Source organism: Physeter macrocephalus, chromosome 6 (genome assembly GCF_002837175.3).
Source record: "Physeter macrocephalus isolate SW-GA chromosome 6, ASM283717v5, whole genome shotgun sequence".
NCBI lineage: Eukaryota > Metazoa > Chordata > Mammalia > Artiodactyla > Physeteridae > Physeter > Physeter macrocephalus.
Genome location: NC_041219.1, coordinates 22,404,899 through 22,429,471, shown reverse-complemented (window position 1 = coordinate 22,429,471; position 24,573 = coordinate 22,404,899). Strand labels below are relative to the sequence as shown.

The 24,573-nt window shown below is 32.7% G+C and overlaps 1 protein-coding gene across 1 annotated transcript in view; it reads left to right on the top strand.

Annotated features, from left to right (window-relative positions):
- Nucleotides 1-24,573, top strand: part of CEP290 (centrosomal protein 290) — a 114,531-nt gene that overhangs the window by 55,095 nt on the left and 34,863 nt on the right. The window contains exons 22-32 of the mRNA XM_024127396.3: nucleotides 4,699-4,814; nucleotides 6,056-6,158; nucleotides 6,249-6,479; nucleotides 10,091-10,264; nucleotides 14,362-14,473; nucleotides 18,184-18,389; nucleotides 19,334-19,485; nucleotides 21,307-21,418; nucleotides 22,042-22,497; nucleotides 23,300-23,464; nucleotides 24,427-24,534. Coding sequence (XP_023983164.1) covers nucleotides 4,699-4,814; nucleotides 6,056-6,158; nucleotides 6,249-6,479; nucleotides 10,091-10,264; nucleotides 14,362-14,473; nucleotides 18,184-18,389; nucleotides 19,334-19,485; nucleotides 21,307-21,418; nucleotides 22,042-22,497; nucleotides 23,300-23,464; nucleotides 24,427-24,534 — 1,935 coding nt within the window. The remainder of the gene's footprint in view (nucleotides 1-4,698; nucleotides 4,815-6,055; nucleotides 6,159-6,248; nucleotides 6,480-10,090; nucleotides 10,265-14,361; nucleotides 14,474-18,183; nucleotides 18,390-19,333; nucleotides 19,486-21,306; nucleotides 21,419-22,041; nucleotides 22,498-23,299; nucleotides 23,465-24,426; nucleotides 24,535-24,573) is intronic.

Sequence of the window (24,573 nt, the reverse complement as noted above, 5' to 3'; positions counted from 1 at the left end):
TATTATTGCTCTAAACTTCCCTCTTAGAACTGTTTTTGCTGCATCCCTTAGGTTTTGGATCATCGTGTTTGCATTGTCATTTGTCTCTAGGTATTTTTTGATTTTGTCTTTGATTTCTTCAGTGATCTCTTGGTTATTTAGTAACGTATTGTTTAGCCTGCATGTGTTTGTGTTTTTAATGTTTTTTTCCTTGTAATTGACTTCTAATCTCATAGTATTGTGGTCGGAAAAGATGCTTCAGATGATTTCAGTTTTTTTAAATTAACTGAGGCTTGATTTGTGACCCAAGATGTGATCCATCCTGGAGAATGTTCTGTGTGCACTGAGAAGAAAGTGTAATCTGCTGTTTTTGGATAGAATGTCCTACAAATATCAATTAAATCTAACTGGTCTCTTGTGTCATTTAAAGCTTGTCTTTCCTTATTAATTTTCTTTCTGGATGATCTGTCCATTGGTGAAGTGAGGTGTTTAACTCCCCCACTATTATTGTGTTACTCTCGATTTCCTCTTTTATAGCTGTTAGGTGTTGCCTTATGTATTGAGGTGCTCCTATGCTGGGTGCATATATATTTCTAATTGTTATATCTACTTCTTGGATTGATCCCTTGATCATTATGTGATGTCCTTCCTTGTCTCTTGTGACATTCTTTATTTTAAAGTCTCTTTTATCTGATATGAGTATTGCTACTCCAGCTTTCTTTTGATTCCCATTTGCATGGAACTTTTTTTTATAATAATACCATTTTATTAGCAGAGAGCGATACTAGTATGTTAAAAACTTTCTGAGGCAGAAAATCATTTAACAAAATTTATGAAACCCTTTTGATTCCCTTTATTCCCTATATATCCCTTTATAATTCTGAACTTTTCTTCTCTGGTTGGTGACTTTGTTTTTTCTCCACTATTTTAAGTATCTAAAATGATTCTTCATACTTTCTTATGTGAACATCTTTTGTCTGTGATGCTACCCACTACTAATACTCAGATTAAACTCTGTTCTACAAGGGAAACTCTATTTAATGACAAAATAGAAACAGAATGAATAGACCAGAAAGATTCTAATTTTTTTTTATTTTAATTGACAGCCTGTGGCCTTCCTAGGATTCTTGTTTCCATCGATTTTGTCTGCTTCTCTTCTGGGTTATCATTTTTTTTTCTGATTGATATGCCCCATCTGAATGACCTAACAGTACGTTCTCTAAGAAATCATCAGAATCAATGACACTTTAGATCAGATAATTCCAGCTTCTGCACTTAAGTTCACTTTCTATTGCTATAAGGTGTTTCTCAGGGCCCCTAATCACCATCTAATTCAATCTCATTTTACCACAAGGACTTAGAGAGAACATGTTGCTATTTTTCAGCAAGACAACTAACTAGACTACTTTGTCATCTGTCAGAATACCTCCTTCTGCCTACTTCTTTCTGCTATCCCCTTATGAATTAGTATAAATTATTACTCCACATGGCCTGCTCTGATCTCCTTAGGGTAAAGGCTTAGTCTTACAGATCTACTGCCTTGACTTAAATCCCAGATCACCCTCCTGAAAAGGAGATTACATATGATTTTACTCATCTTACTTTCTTTGTCTTCTGCCTTCATTTCTGAAGCTTTACTTTGCATTTAACAGTTTTGTTCCATAAATTCTAGATCTCTTGGTACGTATGTATTGTGTATATGTGTACATGGGGGTAGGTATATTTATATATGCCGTTATTGGGGAATTAGGAGCAGTGAAACCTCTTGGATAGTATTTTAATATTTGAGAGATTATTTTTGCTTATCCAGCACTCTTGGATAACACTATTTTATCATACTTTGCCTTTGTTATTATGTATGCTTCAACTGTATGGAGAGGACACAATGAAAAATATAATTAATTAAATGTAGTAGCTATTTCATTCCTTTGCTCATGCTTTAAATTCAGATGCTTCATGGTTTCAAAGCATTTACATATAAATTATCTCATTTTGACTGTATAAAAACCTTGTGAAGTAGACAGAGCTAACATTATTTCCTCTTCGTTAGAGTTAAGGAAGCTAAGGTATAAGGAATTTTAAGTCACTTGCCCAGCAAATAAGAGATTGGTTAATATTTGAACCCTAGTCATGTTGTTCCTGTCTAGTTGTTTTTCTGGTCTACCAGTCTACTTGGATTAGCTAGATATTGTTAATTGTTAGAATGAAGTGATTAGTATGCTTGGTAATACTGTTTGTAGGTTAAACTGGTATTTTATAAATTTAAATTTATAAATAAGAGATAGATTTGGTATATTTTATTACACATGGGAATAGTAGAATGCTTAAAGGTGAATTTTATTTAAACATAGATTTTTTACTATGACTTTAGTGTTTTTCTTCACATTTCTTCTATATAATTTAAATATATTAGGCTATAGAATCAAAGAATGCAGAAGGAATATTTGATGCCAATCTGCATTTAAAAGCCCAAGTTGATCAACTTACTGGAAGGAATGAAGAATTAAGACAGGAGCTCAGGGAATCTCGGAAGGAGGCTATAAATTATTCTCAGCAGTTGACAAAAGCAAATTTAAAGGTGAGAATTTTATTATATAAAAGAAAATGCTAAGCATATGAATAAAGATTTAATGTGAAACATTTAATTTTTTTTTAATGACTATTTTATGAGAAAATGCCCCTTGAATTAATTCTTTCAACATTCGGAAAGCTTCTGTTTGAATTTTTTAAATTAAATTAGTGGAAAAATAAGTACCGTATAACATAAAAGGATACAAAAATTCTAGATATATTCCTAGACATTTTTAAGTAGTAGTAATTATAAATTAAATTATAATTTAATTAATACTTGACAGAGCATTCATATATCTACTTGTTCAAGATATTCAGTAGGAAGTGTTAGTTACTGCTTTTAAATTTGTCTTTCTTTGGGTGTAAGAGATGAGATTCTCATTTCTGAACTGTTTGTTTGCAGATAGATCATCTTGAAAAAGAGACCAGTCTTTTACGACAGTCAGAAGGATCCAATGTTGTGTTTAAAGGAGTAGACTTACCTGATGGGATAGCACCATCTAGTGCCAATATCATTAATTCTCAGAATGAATATTTAATACATATCTTACAGGTACTGAAAAATTTATATGTGAGTAACAAAAATAGTTGATAGTATGTTTTATAATTTAATCATCATATATTCCTTTGCATTCTTAGAATATTAACAGTGAAATGTTTTTTTAATGATTTTGATATTAGATGGAATGTTATGAATAAAAGCAGTTTATTCCATTCATCTGAATGAGAAGCATGCGTGCCATTCATATGAAATATATGATTGACAGATAGAATAACATGCAGCTACTATGAGGTAGTAATGTATAAATAAGGTGAGCTCTTTTATTTATTGCTGGTTGGAAAAGCAATTCACATGAATAAAGTCTGACACAGCTTTTTGTGTAATGATTAGAATCGTTCCTTTTTTTGTGTGTTAACTACAAGAAGAAACTTTTAAAGAAAATTGTCTTTTATCTCTTTCTTCCCTTTACCCTGTAAGGTATTAGTTAATCTGTTAGCAAATTAGAAAGGATACTGCTTGCCATGTGTTTGTTTCTCAGTTTTGCTGTCTATATTATAGTCATTATGAATGGCGTAATGAGAGATGCTTTTCATTATTCATTTGAGTGTGAATACCTGTAATATCACATACATTGCAAATACAATCACAAAAATGTGTTCAGAATCAATGAAAGTAAGTTTTTGATTATAAGCACTGCTGTTTCCCTTTCCTAAATAGTCCATTTGTGAATATACTTGAGTTATGATTATCAAATGCTTGTATTTGTAAATTATATTAATTAACCTTTTTTTGAGTATTAGAATTTACTTATTAGAACATTATAATTCATGTTATATCATTACTTTTAAATTTATAATTTTAGCACTCTTCATGAATCTATTCTTCTGCAATACAGGAACACTGTCAATAAGTGATAGAAGTATTACATTGTCATGTTACTTGTGATAAGATTCATTTTTTTTCATCTTTATATAAAAAATACATGAGAAGCATTGTGGTAGATTAGAGAACCAATTTGGAATCTGAAAACCTGTTCAAAGTGGCAAAACAAGTACTTGGACTCCCAATCCTAAGGCAGCATAGAGTGATAGAAGTAGCAAGGTCTTTGGAGTCAGCCAGACCTGACTGCAAGTGTTAGATCTGCAATTTGTAAAACACCTGGCACTGAGCTTGGCATGTGTGCTTAGAAAATGGTTACCAAGGGTAGTAATAATGAGTTTTTTAATGTTGAGTAAGTTACTTGATCTTTCTAAGTCTCAAGTTTCTTCATCTTCAAAATGAAATAATTGGAAAGGACAATTTGACTGGAGCTGTGAATGTATATGTTCACTAAAGGGTATGTGAGACTGAGTGGCTAAAGGTAAGTTTGTAACCACTGTATCTGATCATTTGTATGGTTACTGTAACTATTCTGTATGATGAAAATAATTTTACCTGTTTCATAGCACTTCTCAATTACACATATTACCTCATTCCATATGCCGTAAGGTGTTCAGAATAATCATAGAAATGACCTGTGCTGCTTATGGATTTGCTATTATCTTTTGTATATTTTTCTATAATCTTGTCAGAATATGAATTTATCCCTTCAAATTTAAAATATATCCTGATGCTTTTTTCATTCTCATTTTTAAACCAATTTTTAGGAACTAGAATATAAAGAAAATAAGTTAAAGAATTTAGAAGATTCTCTTGAAGACTATAACAGGAAATTCGCAGTAATTCGTCATCAACAAAGCTTATTATATAAAGAATACCTAAGGTATAGGTATTAGCAAAACTTTATAAATATAATTGAAGAATATTCGTGTTAAAGCTAAGAAACAAAAAATATTTAGATATTTTCTTTTACTTTTTCTTCCTGCCTCTTCACCTCCACTTTGTGTCTTAGTTCCTTATCTATAAAATTCTGTGATAGTAATACTTTTTCATAGGGTTATTATGAAACTTAAGTGAATTATGTGAAAATGCCCAGATATGAGCATTTTGTGAATATTATAGCACATATGATCTGTTTATAAATGTCAGCTGTTAGCATCGTTCTTCATCATCACCGTCATCATTATTCATGGGGAACTAACCTGTTTGTGCTTATCTCTGCCATCTCATCTGTACCGATGGACTAATATCCTTAGTAATAGTTAGAATACCTGATCAAAGGTGATTTAAACACTAAGAGTGACTACGATTTGATCTAACAAGAAAACCAAAGCTAATTATAGGGTAGGTCATGTTTGGGAGTCTTGTAGTATAGGTCATATTATCTCCTATGTTGGTTATAAAATAGATGCAGGAAGGAGTTCAAGGAAGATGGAACCATGACCATTGAAGAAGAGGGGCATTTTTTTTTCACATAACTTTTTATTTTTACATGAAATTTTTTCCAGAGGCTGCTGGCAGACTTAGATCTCATTAGTCAGAATTGGCTTAATGAGCTGTCCAAGTCATATGTCCAGGTTTGAATCATTCAGTTCAAAGAGAATGCCGACACCATAATTGGTTTATGCCAAGCAGATTGCAGGTCTGGGTAGGCAACAATGTCTTATACACTTTCTTTTAAGTCTAATGATTTCTCATTTTGTTTGTATTCTAGATATTTTATAAGTATTTAACGCTCAAATTTAAGAGTAGGGTCAGAATACTGAGACTTGATTTCGAGAATTAGTTTGGGGTATTGATTATTTTCTTAATTGTTTTCTGTTTTTAATAAAATGTTTATAAGATTCAGCTGCAATTGTTATATTGTAACAATTGTAGAGTAATAATTTGTAGATTAATGAAAATAATTTGATAAAATAATTTATTTACCTTTCATTTATTAAATAAAAATATAACTTTCAGGATAAATCCTTTCAAGTGGAATTTCTACTTATGTTATCAGATATTGACTAGTTATGATTTCTCTTATTTTATGGAAACTAAATTTCCATAATCTATAGCTGTCTCTTCCTATAGTTAAATATTTTATTGGGTTTACTGTATTGTCATTTTAATTTTTTTAAGTGAAAAGGAGACCTGGAAAACAGAATCTGAAACAGTGAAAGAGGAAAAGAGAAAACTTGAGGATCAAATCCAACAAGATGCTATAAAAATAAAAGAATATAATGTAAGTAAAACACTTTTAAAATCAATATACAATACTGTACAAACTAAGATTGCTAGATTTAACAAGTAATATAAATGTGACTTTGTGCAGAATTTGCTCAGTGCTCTTCAGATGGATTCAGATGAAATGAAAAAAACACTTTCAGAAAATAGCAGAAAGATCACAGTTTTACAAGTGAATGAAAAGTCACTCATAAGGCAATATACTACTTTAGTAGAAATGGAGAGACAACTTAGAAAAGAAAATTGGAAACAGAAGAATGAATTGATATCAATGGAGGCTGAAGTTGGTGAAAAAATTGGACGTTTGCAACGTTTTAAGGTACGTCTGATTTTTTTCAACTCTGAAAATTTTCAAACGTGAAGAAGAAAGGATAGTATGATGAATACCCATCATCTGGATTAATAGTTAACATTTATTAACATTCTACTCTAATTGCTTCATCTGTTTTTTGTAAGAATATTTTAATTGCAGACATTTCTCCCCTAAATATTTTAGTGTGCATCTCTAAAAAAGTCTTTTTCTGTTTACATAACCACAATAACTTTATCACACTTAACAAAGTTAACAACAATACCTTATATTATCTAACGTCCAGATCATATTCACATTTCCTCAGTTGTCCCAGGATCCAGTCAAGAACCCTGCATTGCTGGGGCTTCCCTGGTGGCGCAGTGGTTGCGCGTCCGCCTGCCGATGCGGAGCGGCTGGGCCCGTGAGCCATGGCCGCTGAGCCTGCGCGTCCGGAGCCTGTGCCCCGCAACGGGAGAGGCCGCAACAGAGGGAGGCCCGCATACCACCAAAAAAAAAAAAAAAAAAGAACCCTGCATTGTATTTGGATGTTACATGTCCTAAGTCTTTTTAATATAGAATCTCCCCCTTTTTTTCCTCCTCTCTCTGAAAAATGATGAATATTTATCTGATTATTTTCTTTCATAATTTTACTTGTTCCTGTATCCATTGTATTTACTAAAAGTTAGCTTTGAAGCCTTGGTTATATTAAGGTTAAACATTTTTGGCAAGAACATTTCATAAGTAATGTTTTGTACTTTATAAGTAATACTTTTTAGTGTATCACTTCAAGAGATGGAATGTCTGGTAGTCCCATGTTTCACGATTGATTACTTTGTTAAGGGGGAGACAGCCATATATCTCTATTATTAAGTGATTTAGTTAATTCTTTGGTGATATTTTGATACCATGCAAATAACCAGTTCTTCATCAATTCTCCTAATGGTTTTAGTGTCCACTGGTGATTGTTGTTGCCTGACCCAATTATTTCATTAAGAGTTGCAAAAATCATGATTTTCTAATTATATTATGTTCTCTTCATTTACTAACGGGTATTCTTTATAAAATAAAGAGCTTCTCCTCATCAGCCCAAGCTCTTTGGCTATCTTGAAGTATGGTTCCTAACTAGAAAGGCAAGATAAAAACTGGTCATTCTTTCCTTTTAATGACCAGTTTTCAGAATACAGAGTTTGTGTAGTCTGCTTCGGCCTATCCCCTCCCACCCATTGCACCCTCCAGCTTTCTCTTCCTTAAGTATCATAACAGACTCACACACTTTTAAATATTCAGTGTGTTTTACTCAGGTGTAGTCATTATTCTTTTGTCTCAACTTTGGCCAGTGAGAGCCCTTTAAAGAGGTTCTTGTATCCTTTTTGACAGAAGTACGTTAGTCTTTGAACCAAGCTGCAAAGCTTAGTCTGTTTTCTGGAACAACATATGTCCAAGATGTACCTTGTATACTTCTTAGGCAGGCCTGGAATAAGCCATTTCTCTAAAGAGCCCTGGTTCGTTTTAGTGAGGACAGCATTTAGATACCAAAAACCGGTCCTAGGTGTCATTGCTCTTGGAGTGTCATTGCTACTAGTCCAGTTAGGAAAATATGTATAGATTTAAATCATGAGTTCATATTGTTATTTTTAGTTCAAATTTAACATTTTAGGATAAGTAAGAGTATGGAGTTTTTACTAACCTTTGATTTTGTACTTTATTTTTTTAACATGGAAATATCTATTAAAATAACATTAAAATAATTATTTGTTTTATACTACAATATTCGTACATTAATTTGAAAACAATAATCTTGTATTGGTATTAACAATAACAATACCAGTGCCACTAGATATAAAGTTTCTTCACAGTTCTTATTTTCTTTAGAATATCTCTCACTAAGGATGTATTGTCATGGTAACATATTCTATAGTTGACTTGAAGTAATTCTCTTTGTGTGGTTATGCTATACAATTGCTATATAGTTAGGTTCATTTATTTTACATTTGTTTTCAGTTTTAGGGATAACCTTTTAAAAAATTAAATTTGAATATATAAAACATTTACATGTACAAAAGATGTCAGCAGAGAAATCTTACGTCTGTCCTTGTACCTTTCACTTCATTCTACTTCATCCTTCCACCCCCTTTAGGTAACTGATAATCCTTCTAATGTTTCCTTTTGCGAGTTATTAACAAAGACAGAAAAAGTTGCATGCCATGCGACTCTTCTGCACCTTGCTTTACATCTGATCATACCTTATTTAAGCATGTATATATTCATTTGACACGTCTAAATTTACACAGGAGCATGTAAATAGAAGAATTCAAAGTAAAGTTAAAATGAACTTGAGTTCCTTGCCACCCCCTTTTAAATATAGTAATGGGTGAAATTGTCATGCTAATAAACCTATTTTCAATATGAAATGTTCTTGTTTTTATTTTGTGTTAAATTTTGTAGAATGTACTTTTCTTAGAGTATTACAAATATAGCTAGTATTTGAGATTGAAGGGAAGAAAGAACTAGAATCTTCTTCCTCTTCAACCTGATTGTTCAACCTGGATTTTTTGTTTGTTTTTGCAACAATTGGAAAGCCAAAAAGGGGATATTTTTAAGGATGGGAAACATGATCTCCCTCACCACAAAGCAAAAGTGAAACCGAATCCCAAGGGTAAGGTAGACTAGGGTGTATTTATTTATATAGAGAAGTTTTCAAATTGAGATCTGAAGCACTATTACAAATATTTTCCCCTCATTACTCTACTTTAGAATGAATTATAACCATACATTCTTTTTATGTTTTTTTAGTTTTTTTTATTTTTTAAATTTTTTGGCCAAGCCGCACAGCTTGCGGGATCATAGTTCCCCGACCGGGGATTGAACCCAGGCCACCGTAGTGAAAGCACTGAGTCCTAACCAATTTATGAGTCCTCCAGGGAACTCATAAATTCTTTATCTTCCTCACTTCATAAATTTAGTTTTATGTTCAGTCATTTCTTTTTGGTGTTAATACAGTGTCTTTGAGTAGTGACTCTTATAACTCTGTAGCTAAAGAGTTGAAGATGAACCAAGTCATTTAAAGCCTTTGATATTATTTGTTACAGATAGCTATGATGCAGAGAAGTTTTTTTTCCCTAAATAATGTTTCTTTCCTGTGAACAAAAATTTTTCTTTTATTATAAAGCTAGTTTGTTACTAATTATAAATAAGCAGAAATAGCAAAGTTGTAAATGTTACCTGTGATGATGCAAATTTTGCCATTCAAAAGACAAGTTTTTTTTTAATCTTATGAAATTTAGAAAAGCCATCCAAAGATATATTCTAAGTGATATGTTTTCTTGCTGCTGTATATTATGCTTTTCTCAAATTAACTGAATTTCATTTAACTATGACAGGACTTATAAAAGGATTCACTTTATTTTTATTATGATTTAAAATTTCCAGATATGATTTCTTGTATGAAAGTAATTAATAATTATTGTAATATATTGTAATATATGCAATACATGCAATTCTTACTTGAGAAATCTAATTTTTAAAATTATTCTAAAATCTGTTTTGCTTTCAGCTATATTATCTTATCCTCAAAAGTGGCTAGTGCTTTACCAGAAAAAAATACATCACCTTAATTCAGTGTATCTTTATTTACATAGGAAATGGCTGTTTTCAAGATTGCAGCACTCCAAAAAGTTATAGATCACAGTGTCTCTCTGTCTGAACTAGCATTGGCCAATAAACAATACAATGAACTAACTGCTAAGTACAGAGACATCTTGCAAAAAGATAATATGCTTGTTCAAAGAACAAATAACTTGGAACACCTAGAGGTAAGTAGATGTGATCCTTAAGCCTTGTGATTTAGCCATTCTTCTTTGGTGATATCTTATCTATAGGTGCAAAATGACTTCTGGATGACTTCTTCCAGGTTATCTTCCTTAGCCCACTTGTGTGATTTAGCTGAATGAAATCTCTTTCCATCAGGTACTTAAAAAAGAAAAAAGAACATGGAACAGATAGGATAATGTAGTCAGAAGAGGAAGCATTATTAAGTACCCATTCCTTTCTCTTGCCCTGATCCCAGTGTAAATTATTCCCTCATGGTCCATGGCTCTTTGGGGTGGATGTAGCAGAGAGTAGATGAGATATCCATGGTTCTTCCTGGACCTCGGATGAGTTCTGCAAATCCCTATCCTTTCTTACTGTAGAGAGAGAGAAGAATAGGATGGAGTATCATTAGTTTAATTCAAGGAGTCTATGAATATGGCCCAGACCCTTTGTAATTGTCTTCTAGCCACTCGACCTTCATACCTTTTACAGCAGGCAAAACAAGCTCCTGATTTTGTTTATCTTTATGAAAAATAAAGGCTTATATCTTTTGGTTCATTCTCTTTTATGATCCTCTCATTGGAATGGAAGGAGATATAATTCTTTTGGCTCAAAAGCTCTCACTTGCTTAGGGGGACACATTCAAGAAAACATTCTGAATAGCTTTCAATGACTCCTACAAAATTATCTGAGTCATTATTTATTAATATTAACTAGAAATAATCATGATCAGTTTACTTTTTATTATTTTTGAAGAGATGATTATGTTAATTTTTATGGAAAAGTCTAAATATTTAAGTGTGATAAAAATTTATTTTTTCCCATCTTTCATGTCTTTTGTCCTCTCTTCTCTAGCATTAGACAATCATAGATAAGAAATCTCTTGCAGATAGCATATCAATGAGTAATTTTTAACTTTTAAAATTTATTTTCCCAGATAATATTTTTCATCTCTACTCAAACCTTAAAAAATTTTGTCTCTGTACTGTACCCCTTTCTCTCCTTTACTTCCTGTATCTCAGTTATAATTCTGAACATGTCCTTCTCTATTGGCAATGTCTTAGTTTTATTCTTTATTATCTTTACTGTGGTAACCATTACCCATACCGTCACCTCCAGTGTTGTATCCTCCTTGCTGCCACCAAAATGATCATTCTAAACCTGAATCTGACCATGTCCTTCCTTGCTTAAAACCTCTCAAAAGCTGCCAGTCACTTAAAGAATAAGTGACTTTTGTGATTAGCCCGCACATAACTCATGTCATCTACTGTGACATTCTAAGGAGTTTCACAATTAATGTTTTAGAAAGTGAACTACTAGTTTTCTCCACCACAGTGTTTCATATGTTCTTCTGTACATGCAGTTTTCTTTGTTTAGCTTTCTAAAGCCCTTCCTCCTCTCCCAGTTTTTCTGCTCAGTGAATTTCTATTCATGTTTCAAAACTTTTTTCAGACACTACCTTTTTTTCTGTAGCATCCTTCTTTATAGAAAAAACTCACCCTCTCTGTTATTTCTATATTTTGTACCTAGTTCTGCTATTTATATCACATCATATTATATGTTTATATGTGTGCCTCTCCTACAGGAATATAAGCCTCTTGATATCAGAAACTCTACTTAGTTCATTTTTGTGGGTTTGGTACCTGCTGTTTGGCACGGAGTTAGAGCTAATAGATGTTAACTTCAGGGATTGAATAAAGGTGATGAAAATCAAATTTTAGAATATGAAAAACAGAGTGGGTGGTAAAGAAATACAAAAACCGAATGGGTGATAAGGCAATTAAAAAAATGGAAATTTGATAATAGCAGACAAGAGAAATAGATACGGACTAAGGTAAAATTAAGAGGATTTGCTCTGTTTTTTCAAAAAAAAATTTTTAAAAAGGAGACCAATGAAGTTTGAGAGGAGAGGAAAAGAAAATTTAGAGCTAAAAGGGAGAGAATGATTGAATATTAGAGGTAAGAGTGGGAATAAATGAGGGTGCAGTACCAGGGCAAGGGTATGAAAATGGGATGTGGAGCAAGGCCACAGTTATCCTTTGAAAGAGTCTGGAAGTAAGAGAAGCAAGAAGGGTAGCAAGATATTTAAAACACCTTAAGCCCTTTTTTGTTTTTCTCCTACGAATTTACAGTATCTAGTAACTGGGCTGTAATTGTGCATATTACCAGAAAGTCATGTTTTATTCCCTTATCTTCCTTTTCATTATAACATCGCCCTTTAAAAAAAAAAAATCTCGGGACTTCCCTGGTGGCGCAGTGGTTAAGAAGCCGCCTGCCAATGCAGGGGACATGGGTTCGAGCCCTGGTCCGGGATGATCCCACGTGCTGTGGAGCAACTAAGCCCATGTGCCACAACTATTGAAGCCCGCGTGCCTAGAGCCGGTGCTCTGCAACAAGAGAAGTCACCACAATGAGTAAGCCTGTGGATCGCAACGAAGAGTAGCCTCTGCTCTCCGCAACTAGAGAAAGCCTGCACCCAGCAACAAGGATCCAACCCAGCCAAAAATAAATAAATAAATTTATTTAAAAAAAAATTTCATTACCCTGTTTTATTTTTCTTCATAATGCTTATTACCTGACAGTATGTTATATATTGGCTTATTTTCCAATTGCTCCATTAAAATACAAGTTTTAGGATGGAATTTGTTTACCATTATATTCCAGTGCTTAGAATACCTGGCACATAGTAGACATTCTATTTATTAAAATGAAGAATAAATGAGCTTAAAATATTATACTTATGTGCCAACTCCTACATTTTATGTTTCCAGCCTGACTTCTCAGAACTCTGTTCTTCTATATGGAATTAACCTACTTAACAACTCATGTTTCAAGGGAATCTCTAATTTAATGTGTCCAAATTTAATTCCTGGGGTCTATTTCTCTCATAGTTTTTCCTGTTTCAGTGTATGCCACTATTATCTACTCATTTAGTTAAGGCAGATATCTTAGAATTATTCTCTAGTCATTCCTTTCCTTTATCATTTTCCCCCCAAATGTAATTAATTCTTATGTGTCCTCTTTTCTCCATCTTCCCTGCTATAACTGTAATCTAAACCAGTGTCATCTCTCATCTGGACTTTACAGTATCTTCCTGACTAATTTCTCTTTTCTCTATTTACCCCTTTATTTATTCTCCACATTTTATTCAGAATGATTGGTTAAAACTTCTTCCTTTAAATCTTTAAATGATTTCCTATTATACATTAAGTTAAATTCCAGTTACTTGTCTTGACATACCATGCCTTGCCTGGTATGGCCCCCTGTTATCTCTCCACCTTTTTTTTATTCCTCTTATTCTGATTTTTGTTCACTGTGCTCAAGTCCTCTAATACTCCAGACTCTTTCCTGCTTTGGAGCATCTGGGTTTACCAGTAGTATATCAGTTTTTTCCATGGCTGGTTTCTTGTCAAGATTGGCTCCTTCTCTTACCATCAGTTTCAGCTTAAATACCACCTCTTCAGTGGTTAATACTTTCTTTAAGCACTCTATCTGGATATGCTACTTTTTATTATTCTTTGGTTTTGTACTCTGTTTCTTTCTAGATCTTGACCTGTTTAGTGAATTTTTTTCTTTGCCTATCTGTTTACATTCTGCTGCATTCCACACTCTCCCCAACTCCTACCACACATATACCCACAGACACCAAATGGTGAGGCCTATGAAGGCCAGAAGTTTGTCTGTTTCTTTTCATCATGAACATACAGTACCTGTCACCGATGGCATGCTATGGATGCTCAGTAACCCTTGGTATGAATGAGGGAAGTAAACACTGGTTTATGAAGATTGTGAGACTGTTGAGTGTTCCACGTTGGCCAAAGTGAACATGGCAGAAGCTAATACTCAGGAGTTTAGGGCCACATATCGGATATACAAAATTTTGATGATGATTTTAAAATAATATATGTGTGTGTGTATACAACATATATGTTATGTGTATGTCTATCTGTATTACATGCAGAAGAACTTCTACATTCATTAAAAAAAAACTAGATTGTGAGCTTTAGGAGATTATTATATAAAGTTCAGACAGTGTCACATCTGTGGTATTAATCTGAATTACAATGTAGTTGCTCAGTGATGTTTCTATTTTATTCAGTGTGAAAATGCATCCCTAAAAGAACAAATGGAGTCTGTAAGTAAAGAACTGGAGATTACCAAGGAAAAACTTCACACTATTGAACAAGCCTGGGAACAAGAAACTAAATTAGGTAAGTATTATAACTGATAATATAAAATGATTAATATCTAATAGTGAATATTTTTCATTTAAAGTGCCTTTCTATACCAGATAAAAAGGAAATATTTTGATAAAAATGCACTCTCTGCCTAACAGTTTAACAGGCAGTTGTTGAATAATATCTTGTACTAACCTTTACCAAAGTTAGGTTTTTAGTTATTAAATTGGATTTGTTTCTAATGAAATCATACATGTTAAAAATGTATGACTGAGCATTAACTATATTGAACCATTTAACAATTAAGACTGATGATAATTTTGAAATACCTGTATTTTAATGGTAGTATTATGAGTTTTTTCACTGTATAAAGTTATATTAGGAATATATCATTTTATATTTTTAAATTAAAAGATCACCTAGAACATCAGAAAAATTTGAGCAGCATTTATATTGCTCATAGTTCCACTACTGTATCATTTTTTTGTATGACCTTATACATGCTTATATATTTTATACACTTTAAATTATAATAAACATTATATGCTATATTTATTTAGTAGATATCAAAATATTTCATTTTTTATTCATCATTCTTATAAATATTCATTCAATAAGTTACTGTGTTTGGGTGATTAAATCTCGAGCTTTTCTAATTTTTGCTATTGCTTATAGTGCTGCAATGAACATCTTCATTTATATCTAACAGAGATATTATTGTCTTAAAGGGTATTAAAATCTTTGTGGCTTCTGCTAGGATTTTCCATATTAGTTTTTCAAATGGTTATCCTAGTTCACAACATTTAAATAATTTTATCTCACTAGCATTATGCTTTATAATTTTCAAATAAATTTGCCCCTTTGGATAAAATGTTTTAATTTGTTTTCTAGACCTTAGCGCTAATGCTGTTCAAAGTTTCTGTTACTATTAAATTGGTAACTGAGACATGCAGCTTAGAGAGACCTAACATTGGAAGTCTAAAATAAGCTACTTTTAGAAATGTACTTTTTAATTCATTGAGATTAAAAGTGAATTGACTTCCATGTAGCTCTTACACAAAAGATAACCATTTTAACTAAGATATAGAAAAGAATATTATATACAGTTTTAGTAAGTTCTTTGTTCATTCTATCCTGTGTTTCTTTAATAAGTGCTGAATTCCCTATAGAAATTCCTTAATTTTCAAATACCTTAATCTCTCTGATACATGGCTTTATAGCACTGAATTTTTTTTTTAATATAAAGTCTAGCTTTATTTTTTAAAAGATTTTACAAGTCTGTCAGCCTCAAACATACATAGGTGAATTATTCATATCTTCCATCAGATGAGACTTACAGTTTCAATCCCTCTCAGAAAAATATAAGTAAAAAATAAATTTTTTCACAAATATTTATCCACTATATTACTCAGCTTAGTTCTGAAATTTTCTCTCTATAAATACTTTAACACAGCTGCTAGTGGTAGTACTGTTGTTGTGCAGCTGCACATGGCTATAATTTTACAAGCCTGCCTTACTCTTCCTAGCTCCAAACTCTTGGTTTAGCTCCAGGGTCCAAATCTTATAGAGGAAAAATAAAGGTTAACTGGGCTGCCAGAAGAGCGCACTGAACGCATCCTGTAGTGCTCTGTGACAAGCCAGAGAAGTACAGCCTCCATCGAGGTCCTGTGGAGAGGCAGCTCTGAGGTGGTTTAAATACCTTTGTTTAAGCTGTTTCCTTATCTTGGAATGACCTCACCATTGCCTGTCTTCCAAAGCCAAGGTTCGAATGTCAACCCCTCAATTCTGAACAGAGACATGAGAAGCTTCCCTCCAAATTCTGGAACTCCACAATATATCACTGAAGTTTAAAAGCTTTTATTTCCTGTTGCCCTTATATCTTTGTTTAAAAGTGTCACTTTTTTAGCTGTTTTCATGCAGGAATTGAATGGTGTTGGGCTGTTACCCTCTCTCTAGGACACTCCAAACACAAGAATATAGAGTAGACTAGTGTCTATTGCAGCCCCTGTGATGTGCCTCTTTTCATTATCAAAGTTTAGCACTAAAGAGAATGGAGAAGAGTTTTTATGTTCCATGTATATCTGTATTTACTGCAATTTTTTTTTCTTTCCTTCATGGTGCTTAGGGTTGCCTGAATGAGTCTCTATACCATAATGGTTTCCTAACACTTTTAGCTTCTTTCAGTACCATTACTGTTAGTTATTTGATCACTGCTTGCAGCAGCTATTCTAAAATCATATACTATTTAAAGACACATACAGAACAAAATGAAGCACTTCTTAAAGCTGAGACAGACACCAAAACAACAGTTTGTTTAGTTTCAAAAATATATATATATTTCTTTGAGCAAACTCAATTATAAAACTCAAGCTTGTGAAGCTAAAAAGATAGGAGGGGGCGTTATTGGTGTTATGACTGTTTACAGAGTAAATCACTGCTTATTAGTTCCTTAAAATAATTGACTTCCCTGAACATATGGTTAATTGACTCTCTAAAAAAATAAAACACTCTACCAAATTTTTTTTCCTGGAGCATGTCTGTTATGCAAAACAAAAGTATTAGTTTTCTCTTCTTAAAAGGTGACTAACTAATGATAATCCTACATGATGCCTTTCATGGTAAATCAGGAGGCTTTCGTTCTCTTTTCATTTAACCACAAACTTCTGTGTCCAAAGACAAGCTATACAACTGCATATATGAGATAAGGGTATAATAACTGATAAAATAATTTAAAGTAAAATATTTGACATTAGATGTATACAAAGGCCAAATAAAAGTCAGGGTTAAAGAAGATACTTGGCGAAATCCCTAAATCACATGGCTTCAGATTTTACTTTTTTACTCTGAGTCATTGCACTTGTATTCACAAAGTAGTGTTGCTTCACTGTATTGCCTCTTATACAGTTTATCTCCTTTCAGTTAACAAAATATATTTATTTGCCCTTTTTTGACTATCTACATGTGACACCTCCTACACTACATCTTTTACATTGTTATTTCAGTTCAGGCATACCTTGGACATATTGCACGTTTGGCTCCAGATTGGCACAACAAAGCAAATATTGCAATAAATGAGTCACTGGAATTTTTTGGTTTCCCAGTACCTATAAAAGTTATGTTTACACTATACTATAGTCTATTAGTGTGCAACAGTATTATGTCTAAAAAAAATGTACATACCTTAATTTTAAAATACTTTATTGCTAAAAAATGCTAGCCATCATCTGAACCTTCGTTTTGTCTTAATATTAACGTCAAAGATCACTGATCATAGATACCATAACAAATATAATAAAAAAGTTTGAAATATTGTGAGGATTACCAGTGTGACACAGAGACACGAAGTGAGCAAATGCCGTTGGAAACATGGCACCGACAGACTTGCTCGGCTCAGGGTTGTTTGCCACAGACCTTCAATTTAAAAACAAACAAAAACAAAAAAACGCAATATTTGCGAAGCTTCATAAAGCAAAACACAGTGAAACAAGGTATGCCTGTAATCCTATGAAGAATAATTTGTATTATCATTTGATTGACGAAACATGTAAATCCCAGAGAGATTAGGATAGGCAGCACACGGATAAGTAACAGAGCTGAGACTAGAGTCCAGGTCTGTCATAATTCAAAAGGCTCGTGTGTTTTCCGCAGAACAATATTGCGTCCTAATATACAATGTCTAAAATATCTGGGATAAATTTTTGATAAGAACAGCATGAGATTTACCAAAGTATTGTTGCATTTAGGAAATGAATCTAACATGGATAAGGCAAAGAAATCAATAACCAATAGTGAGATTGTTTCTATTTCAAAAAAAATCACTATGCTGGAGATGAAGGAATTAAATGAAAGGCAGCGGGCTGAACATTCTCAAAAAATGTATGAACATGTGAAGACTTCATTGAAGCAAGTGGAAGAACGTAATTTTGAATTGGAAACCAAATTTGCTGAGGTTTGACATTATAATTTTTTTCATGCAGTTAGGGAGTAAAAAATTAGTCCTGGTAGCCATTGTATTATTGGAAGAGGTTTGTTTGTAACTCTGAAGTAGCATATTAATATAGTGCTTGTGTTTCATGTAATGGGTAAATAATGTATTTTTAAATCGGAAATGTTTAAAAAGAAAGCAGGTATTTCTGTGATTGAGTTCTTAGTTCTCACCAGCATTACATTATTAGATTTAATGTGCAAAAAGATGTTATTTGCTTAATAATGGAATTGCCTTCCACTACCATCCCTTCATTTAACAGTTATTATTTCTGAGTGCCTATTACATGCCAGATGCTGTATGGGAACTGGAGTTATAGCATGAAACAAAAGAGACAGTAATCTCTCCTCTCAGGGACTTCATTCTAATAGGAAGTTTTAGACTTCTGATATGGTCAAAATTACTAAATTGGCTGGCAATAATATAGTTTGCAAATATTCAACAATTTATGATGAAGTAACACTCTTATAATATTTCTTTACCTTGAGAATGTGTATTTCTCAAATCATTCATGTTATTTTGTTTATTTTAAATGAGTCATTAAGTATATATTAATAAGATTTTATTAACTATTTAGATTTATTTATAGATGATATAGTTGAAGTAAAATATAATGAGCATATGGCATTTCAAGTAAATTAAGAATATCAGAGATTCATATCTTATTAGATTGTGAGTTGATTAATATAAATGACTTTGGGTGGGTTGACATATAACTAGAGTTTTCGTAATTTGTTCCTGGCTTTTTCTCCCCTTATCTTCGTCAGTCTATTCTTAATACTTCACACCCAATGCAGTATCTGGACTAATGCAAAGTAAAGAGGACTGCAGTGTGCTGAAAGGTATATTAAAAGGAAAACGTCACCAAAAACTAACGTTTCTGAACGTTTTTTGTTACTTTTTCTCAGCTTACCAAAATCAATTTGGAAGCACAGAAAGTGGAACAGATGTTAAGAGATGAATTAGCTGATAGTGTGAGCAAGACAGTAAGTGATGCTGATAGGCAACATATTCTAGAATTAGAGAAGAGTGAAATGGAACTAAAAGTTGAAGTATCAAAGTAAGTTCATGCGGAGTTTTTAGTCATTTGATTAGCTGTGTCTACTCTAATTTGTGTTTATGAACTCTAATTACAGTGGTAAAGGGGTAATATCCTTAGTGGCAATTTTTACTGGTTTCTTTTTATTAGAACAGGGTTAAACAATATTAACAAGATTGATTTTAAACTAGCATAAGTAATAACATGAAGAGGAAATAACTTCTCGAGATTTACATTTTTCAGAGCCCAGGAATAGTATTACAGAAAACACTGAACTTGAAATCAAGACTCTCTGAGATCCAGTTTTTCCACATACTAATATTTTTTTGGAGGGAAGGGTTGTGGCCATTTAATTTGTTTAAACTTAACTTATTAAGGGAGTAATAATACTTATTTCATAAGGTTGCTGTAAAAATATAAAGAAAATACAGATTTTGATTCAGTTTACATCTATTAAACATATACTGACTCATCTAATTACACTTAATAACCCTGATAACTGTTGTTTTCATTTTACGTAAGGAAACAGTTTATTCTCTTAGAATTCAAAATATCAATGTATGTAAGGAGGAAATACTGTGTATACCAGGTAGATGCTGTCTAATCACTCTTTTGTAACTATGTGTTACTTCATTAGAAGAGTATGAGGATCCCTGAGTTGATCTGTCTAGCACAAATAATTAGTAAAAAGGGTTTATGGCTTACCCATAAATTTATAGCCACTGTTTTAGAGTCTTGATAGTCTTTTTGGGAATATCAGTTATTCCCAGCCCTTTTCACTGTGAATGACCCCGTTTTTTATTCTTCCTTTCACCACATGTACTTCATCTTTTGAAGTAAACTAATTTATAATTACTCATTTTGTTATATTTTAATTGGTGAAAACTTACATAACTGGCAGTAAGAGCTTCTAATCAATATGAGGAAACCTGACTTATCTGTTACGCTGAACTAAAATTATACAGCCTAAAGTAAAATGCATTTTATTTTACCTGTTTAATCTTATCAACATAGTCATATAGGAAATTTAATAACTTACCATCAAGCTCCACCCTTTTTTTGCAATTGTTGTAATTGTGTAATCTCTTTTTCACATTTCTGGTAACTAGCAAATTAAAATAAAGCAAATCAAAACATCATTAATTGATCTAGGGAACCTGGCAATTTTAAATTTCTGTATTCTTAACTGTACAGTTTATCAAGTAAGCCTACTTAATACCTTATTCCAGCTATACCAAACCATGATAATAAGCATCTCATGAAAAAAAGTGTGAGAGAGTTCTTTGACCATATACATTTGGAAAATGCTATATATGTACAGGTTGAAATAATTTTTTACTCTAGAACTTCTCAGAGCATTTGATATGATATGTATATGAGTCTTCAAAGGAGAGGAATGTTGGGAATGGAGTTTTTTGTTTTTTGTTTTTTGTTTTTTTGTGGTACGCAGGCCCCTCACTGCCGTGGCCTCTCCCGTTGCGGAGCACAGGCTCCGGACGCGCAGGCTCAGCGGCCATGGCCCACGGGCCCAGCCGCTCCGCGGCATGTGGGATCTTCCCGGACCGGGGCACGAACCCGTGTCCCCTGCATCGGCAGGCGGACTCTCAACCACTGCGCCACCAGGGAAGCCCGGGAATGGAGTATTTTTTACAGAACATTTGTTAACTCCTCATGGAATTATGTTTCCTGAAACTGTTGAGGAAATTTTACTTTAGTATTTCATACAAAGAAGAGATGCTGCAAACTAATGGCTTTTCCAAGGGTCTAGAAATTTGAAAGTTTAGTATTTATTTACTTAGAAAATGTACCCAATTGTATCTGAAGTATCTTATCACTTCCTAGACTAAAAGAGATTTCTGACATTGCCAAAAGGCAAGTTGAAATTTTGAACGCACAACAACAGTCCAGGGAAAAGGAAGTAGAGTCCATCAGAACGCAGCTGTTAGACTATCAGGTATGTGCAGTATTAACTCTTCTATATAGATTCTTTTCTTTTTCCTAAATTTACATTAGATATTGGGATGATCTGGTAGTTTTAATCAGAGGATATATCAGGTAGAGGCTCCTATTTTTGTTAGTTGTAAGTTGATTAGAAAAACTCGTTAATTTGAAATGCCATTCATAACACAGAAAAGCATTTAAATGCTTACAGATGCATTGTGCTGGTTGCTGATCAAAGTCCAGACAGTGAGGAGAAACATGTCTTTCATAACAATATTTTCTCTTATATTTATATATAGTTTTTCACATATTCTCACATTATAAGTTTTTTTAGGATTAAAAAAACCCACATTGTCTGCATTAGTATTATTATCAATACTGTTACTAATATATGGAAGTTTTCAAAAAAACAGTAATATTCCAACTGTTAGATGCCCGATTTAGATTTTAAATAAGTTTGATTCTAGGTTTCTACACTTCTTTTGCAATTTGTGTTAAAGCAAGGTTAGATTTTTGTAGGATCTCATGTAGCAACCTGTTTTAAATTTTATTTAGTTAATTGTGATTTTAAATCCATGATAAGTTTCATTGGGAAAACTTTTAAAACTTCCTACAAACATATATATTTTATATTAGGCACAGTCTGATGAAAAGGCACTAATTGCCAAGCTGCACCAACACCTTGTCTCTCTTCAAGTTAGTGAGGCTACCGCTCTTGGTAAGTTGGAGTCGGTTACATCTAAGCTGCAGAAGATGGAGGCCCATAATTTGCGTTTAGAGCAGAAACTTGATGAAAAAGAACAAGCTCTCTATTCTGCCCGTTTGGAGGGGAGAAACAGAGCAACACATCTGCGCCAAACAATTCAGTCTCTACGACGGCAGTTTAGTGGAGCTTTACCCTTGGCACAGCAGGAAACGTTCTCTAAAACAATGATCCAGTTACAAAACGACAAACTGAAGATAATGCAAGAAATGAAAAATTCTCAACAAGAACATAGAAATATGAAGAACAAAACACTGGAGATGGAATTAAAGTTAAAGGGGCTGGAAGAGTTAATAAGCACTTTAAAGGATGCCAGGGGAGCCCAAAAGGTAAAACATTGATTTTAAGTTCAGTATTTTCAAAAGAGTTATGTAATAACTTTGAGTTAGTATGTGCCTATGTGAATAATGCTGAATATATGAACAAAATTCCATGTATAATTTATTAATTCAGGTTTTATAAATTAGGAGTTTGGGCTATTTGGATATCTTTTTATAAATAAAATGAGACTCCTCTAAGCCATGGTTTCAATAGAAATGCTTAGATTGTATAATATCAAAGAATTTTAAACACTCTAGGAAAGTTTATATATTAATTAAATACTAATTATAATTATTCTTAAACATTATAGTGGTTAGTTGAATTCTACGCTTCATAATTATTATGTTTAAAATTATTTACAAGTAGTAGGCCCGCATTTATTTTTTAATATAATTTTGTTTTTGCCCTCATTTGGAAGGAATTAAATGAAAAATAATTATTTTGAAATTAAATTTTATTCTCTAGACTAGAAACATTTAGGATTTTTATTTATGAAAGTAAAATGAATGTTGCAATTACATACATGCACTAAGGACCCAGTAAATATATGAAAGTAAATGAATAAATGAAAGTGAATGTTAGTGATATCCATTCCAACATCATTTGAAAAATGTTTTATGTTAAGATCCCACGTATTAGAAAAGTCTGGAAATTCTAAATAAACTTTTCCTTGTGGAACAACCAAGGATAATTTTATATCTTATTTTGTTATAGAATGTCCATTAATTTGAATTAAAATCATTAAGATCAGTGGAGAAATATTTGTTTATATAGTATTTACATTTGTATGTATAATTTGTAAATCTTCAGGTAATCATTTGGCATACGAAGATAGAAGAACTCCGTCTTCAAGAGCTTAAACTCAGTCGAGAATTAGTCAAAGATAAAGAAGAAATAAAATATTTGAATAATATAATTTCTGAATATGAGCATACAATCAGTAGTCTGGAGGAAGATATTGTGCAGCAGAATAAGGTTTCATTTTATATTTACTTTTGTATTTGTTGCTAAGATTTTTAACATAACAACATTGCATGGGTGACTACATTATTTTCCTAATTGAGTGTAGCTCCCATTATTGTTATAAAATATTCTGTTTCTTATTTTTTGAACTATTCTAAAAATACATATTTATTTAGTTGCATTAATAGTCTTGAAAGGAATAATTCATAAGCAAACTTATTTGGTAAGTTAATTTTTATTTTAATATGAGTTATTTGACTTTTCATGGTTACAAGTTTCTACTGGCTCTCACTGATGGAATAGGAGAAGGCAGCTTGGTGTAGAATAAAGCACAAAAGCTTTGGAGGCAGATGATATTCACTAAGCACATGCTTGCTTGCTTCAGAATTTCTGTTGTTCCTTCTGCTTAGATTGTTCTTACCCCAGATAACAGTATTGATAATGCTTTCATTGCCTTCTGGTCTTAGCTCAAATGTCTTAGCTTATCAGTGAGGCCTTCACTAGCCACTCAAGTCTACAACAGTAAATCTTATCATCAAGATTCCCTGAATAGGGATTACCTAGTTTCATTTTACTCCATAGCACTCATCACCCTCTGACATATTACATACTTACTTGTTTATTGACTATCTCCCCCTCACTAGTATATAGTTTTGTAGTGAAAGGTACTTGGTTTTGTTCACTGCTGTGTTCTCATTGTCTTGAATAGTGCTTGCCACACAGAATGTGTCATTAAACGTGTTTTGGATAAATGGATGGATGGGTACATGGATGGATTGAAATCCTGACTCCGCATCTGCCTGTCTCTGTGATCTTAGGCAAATCACTTCATCTCTGAATTTACTTCCTTTTTCCATAAAATGAAAATAATAGTGACCTCAAAGGGTTGTTGTGAGGATTAAATAAGAAAAATATATGTAAAAATTCCTGGTGAGTATCTCTGTGTGTGTCTGACCCAAACTGTCTTTTTTCAGTTTCACGAAGAAAGACAAATGGCCTGGGATCAGAGAGAAGTTGAGCTAGAACGTCAACTAGATGTTTTTGACCGTCAGCAAAATGAAATACTAAATGCAGCACTAAAGGTATGAATGATTAGTCTTGTTTGCTGCTCTGTAGCATGG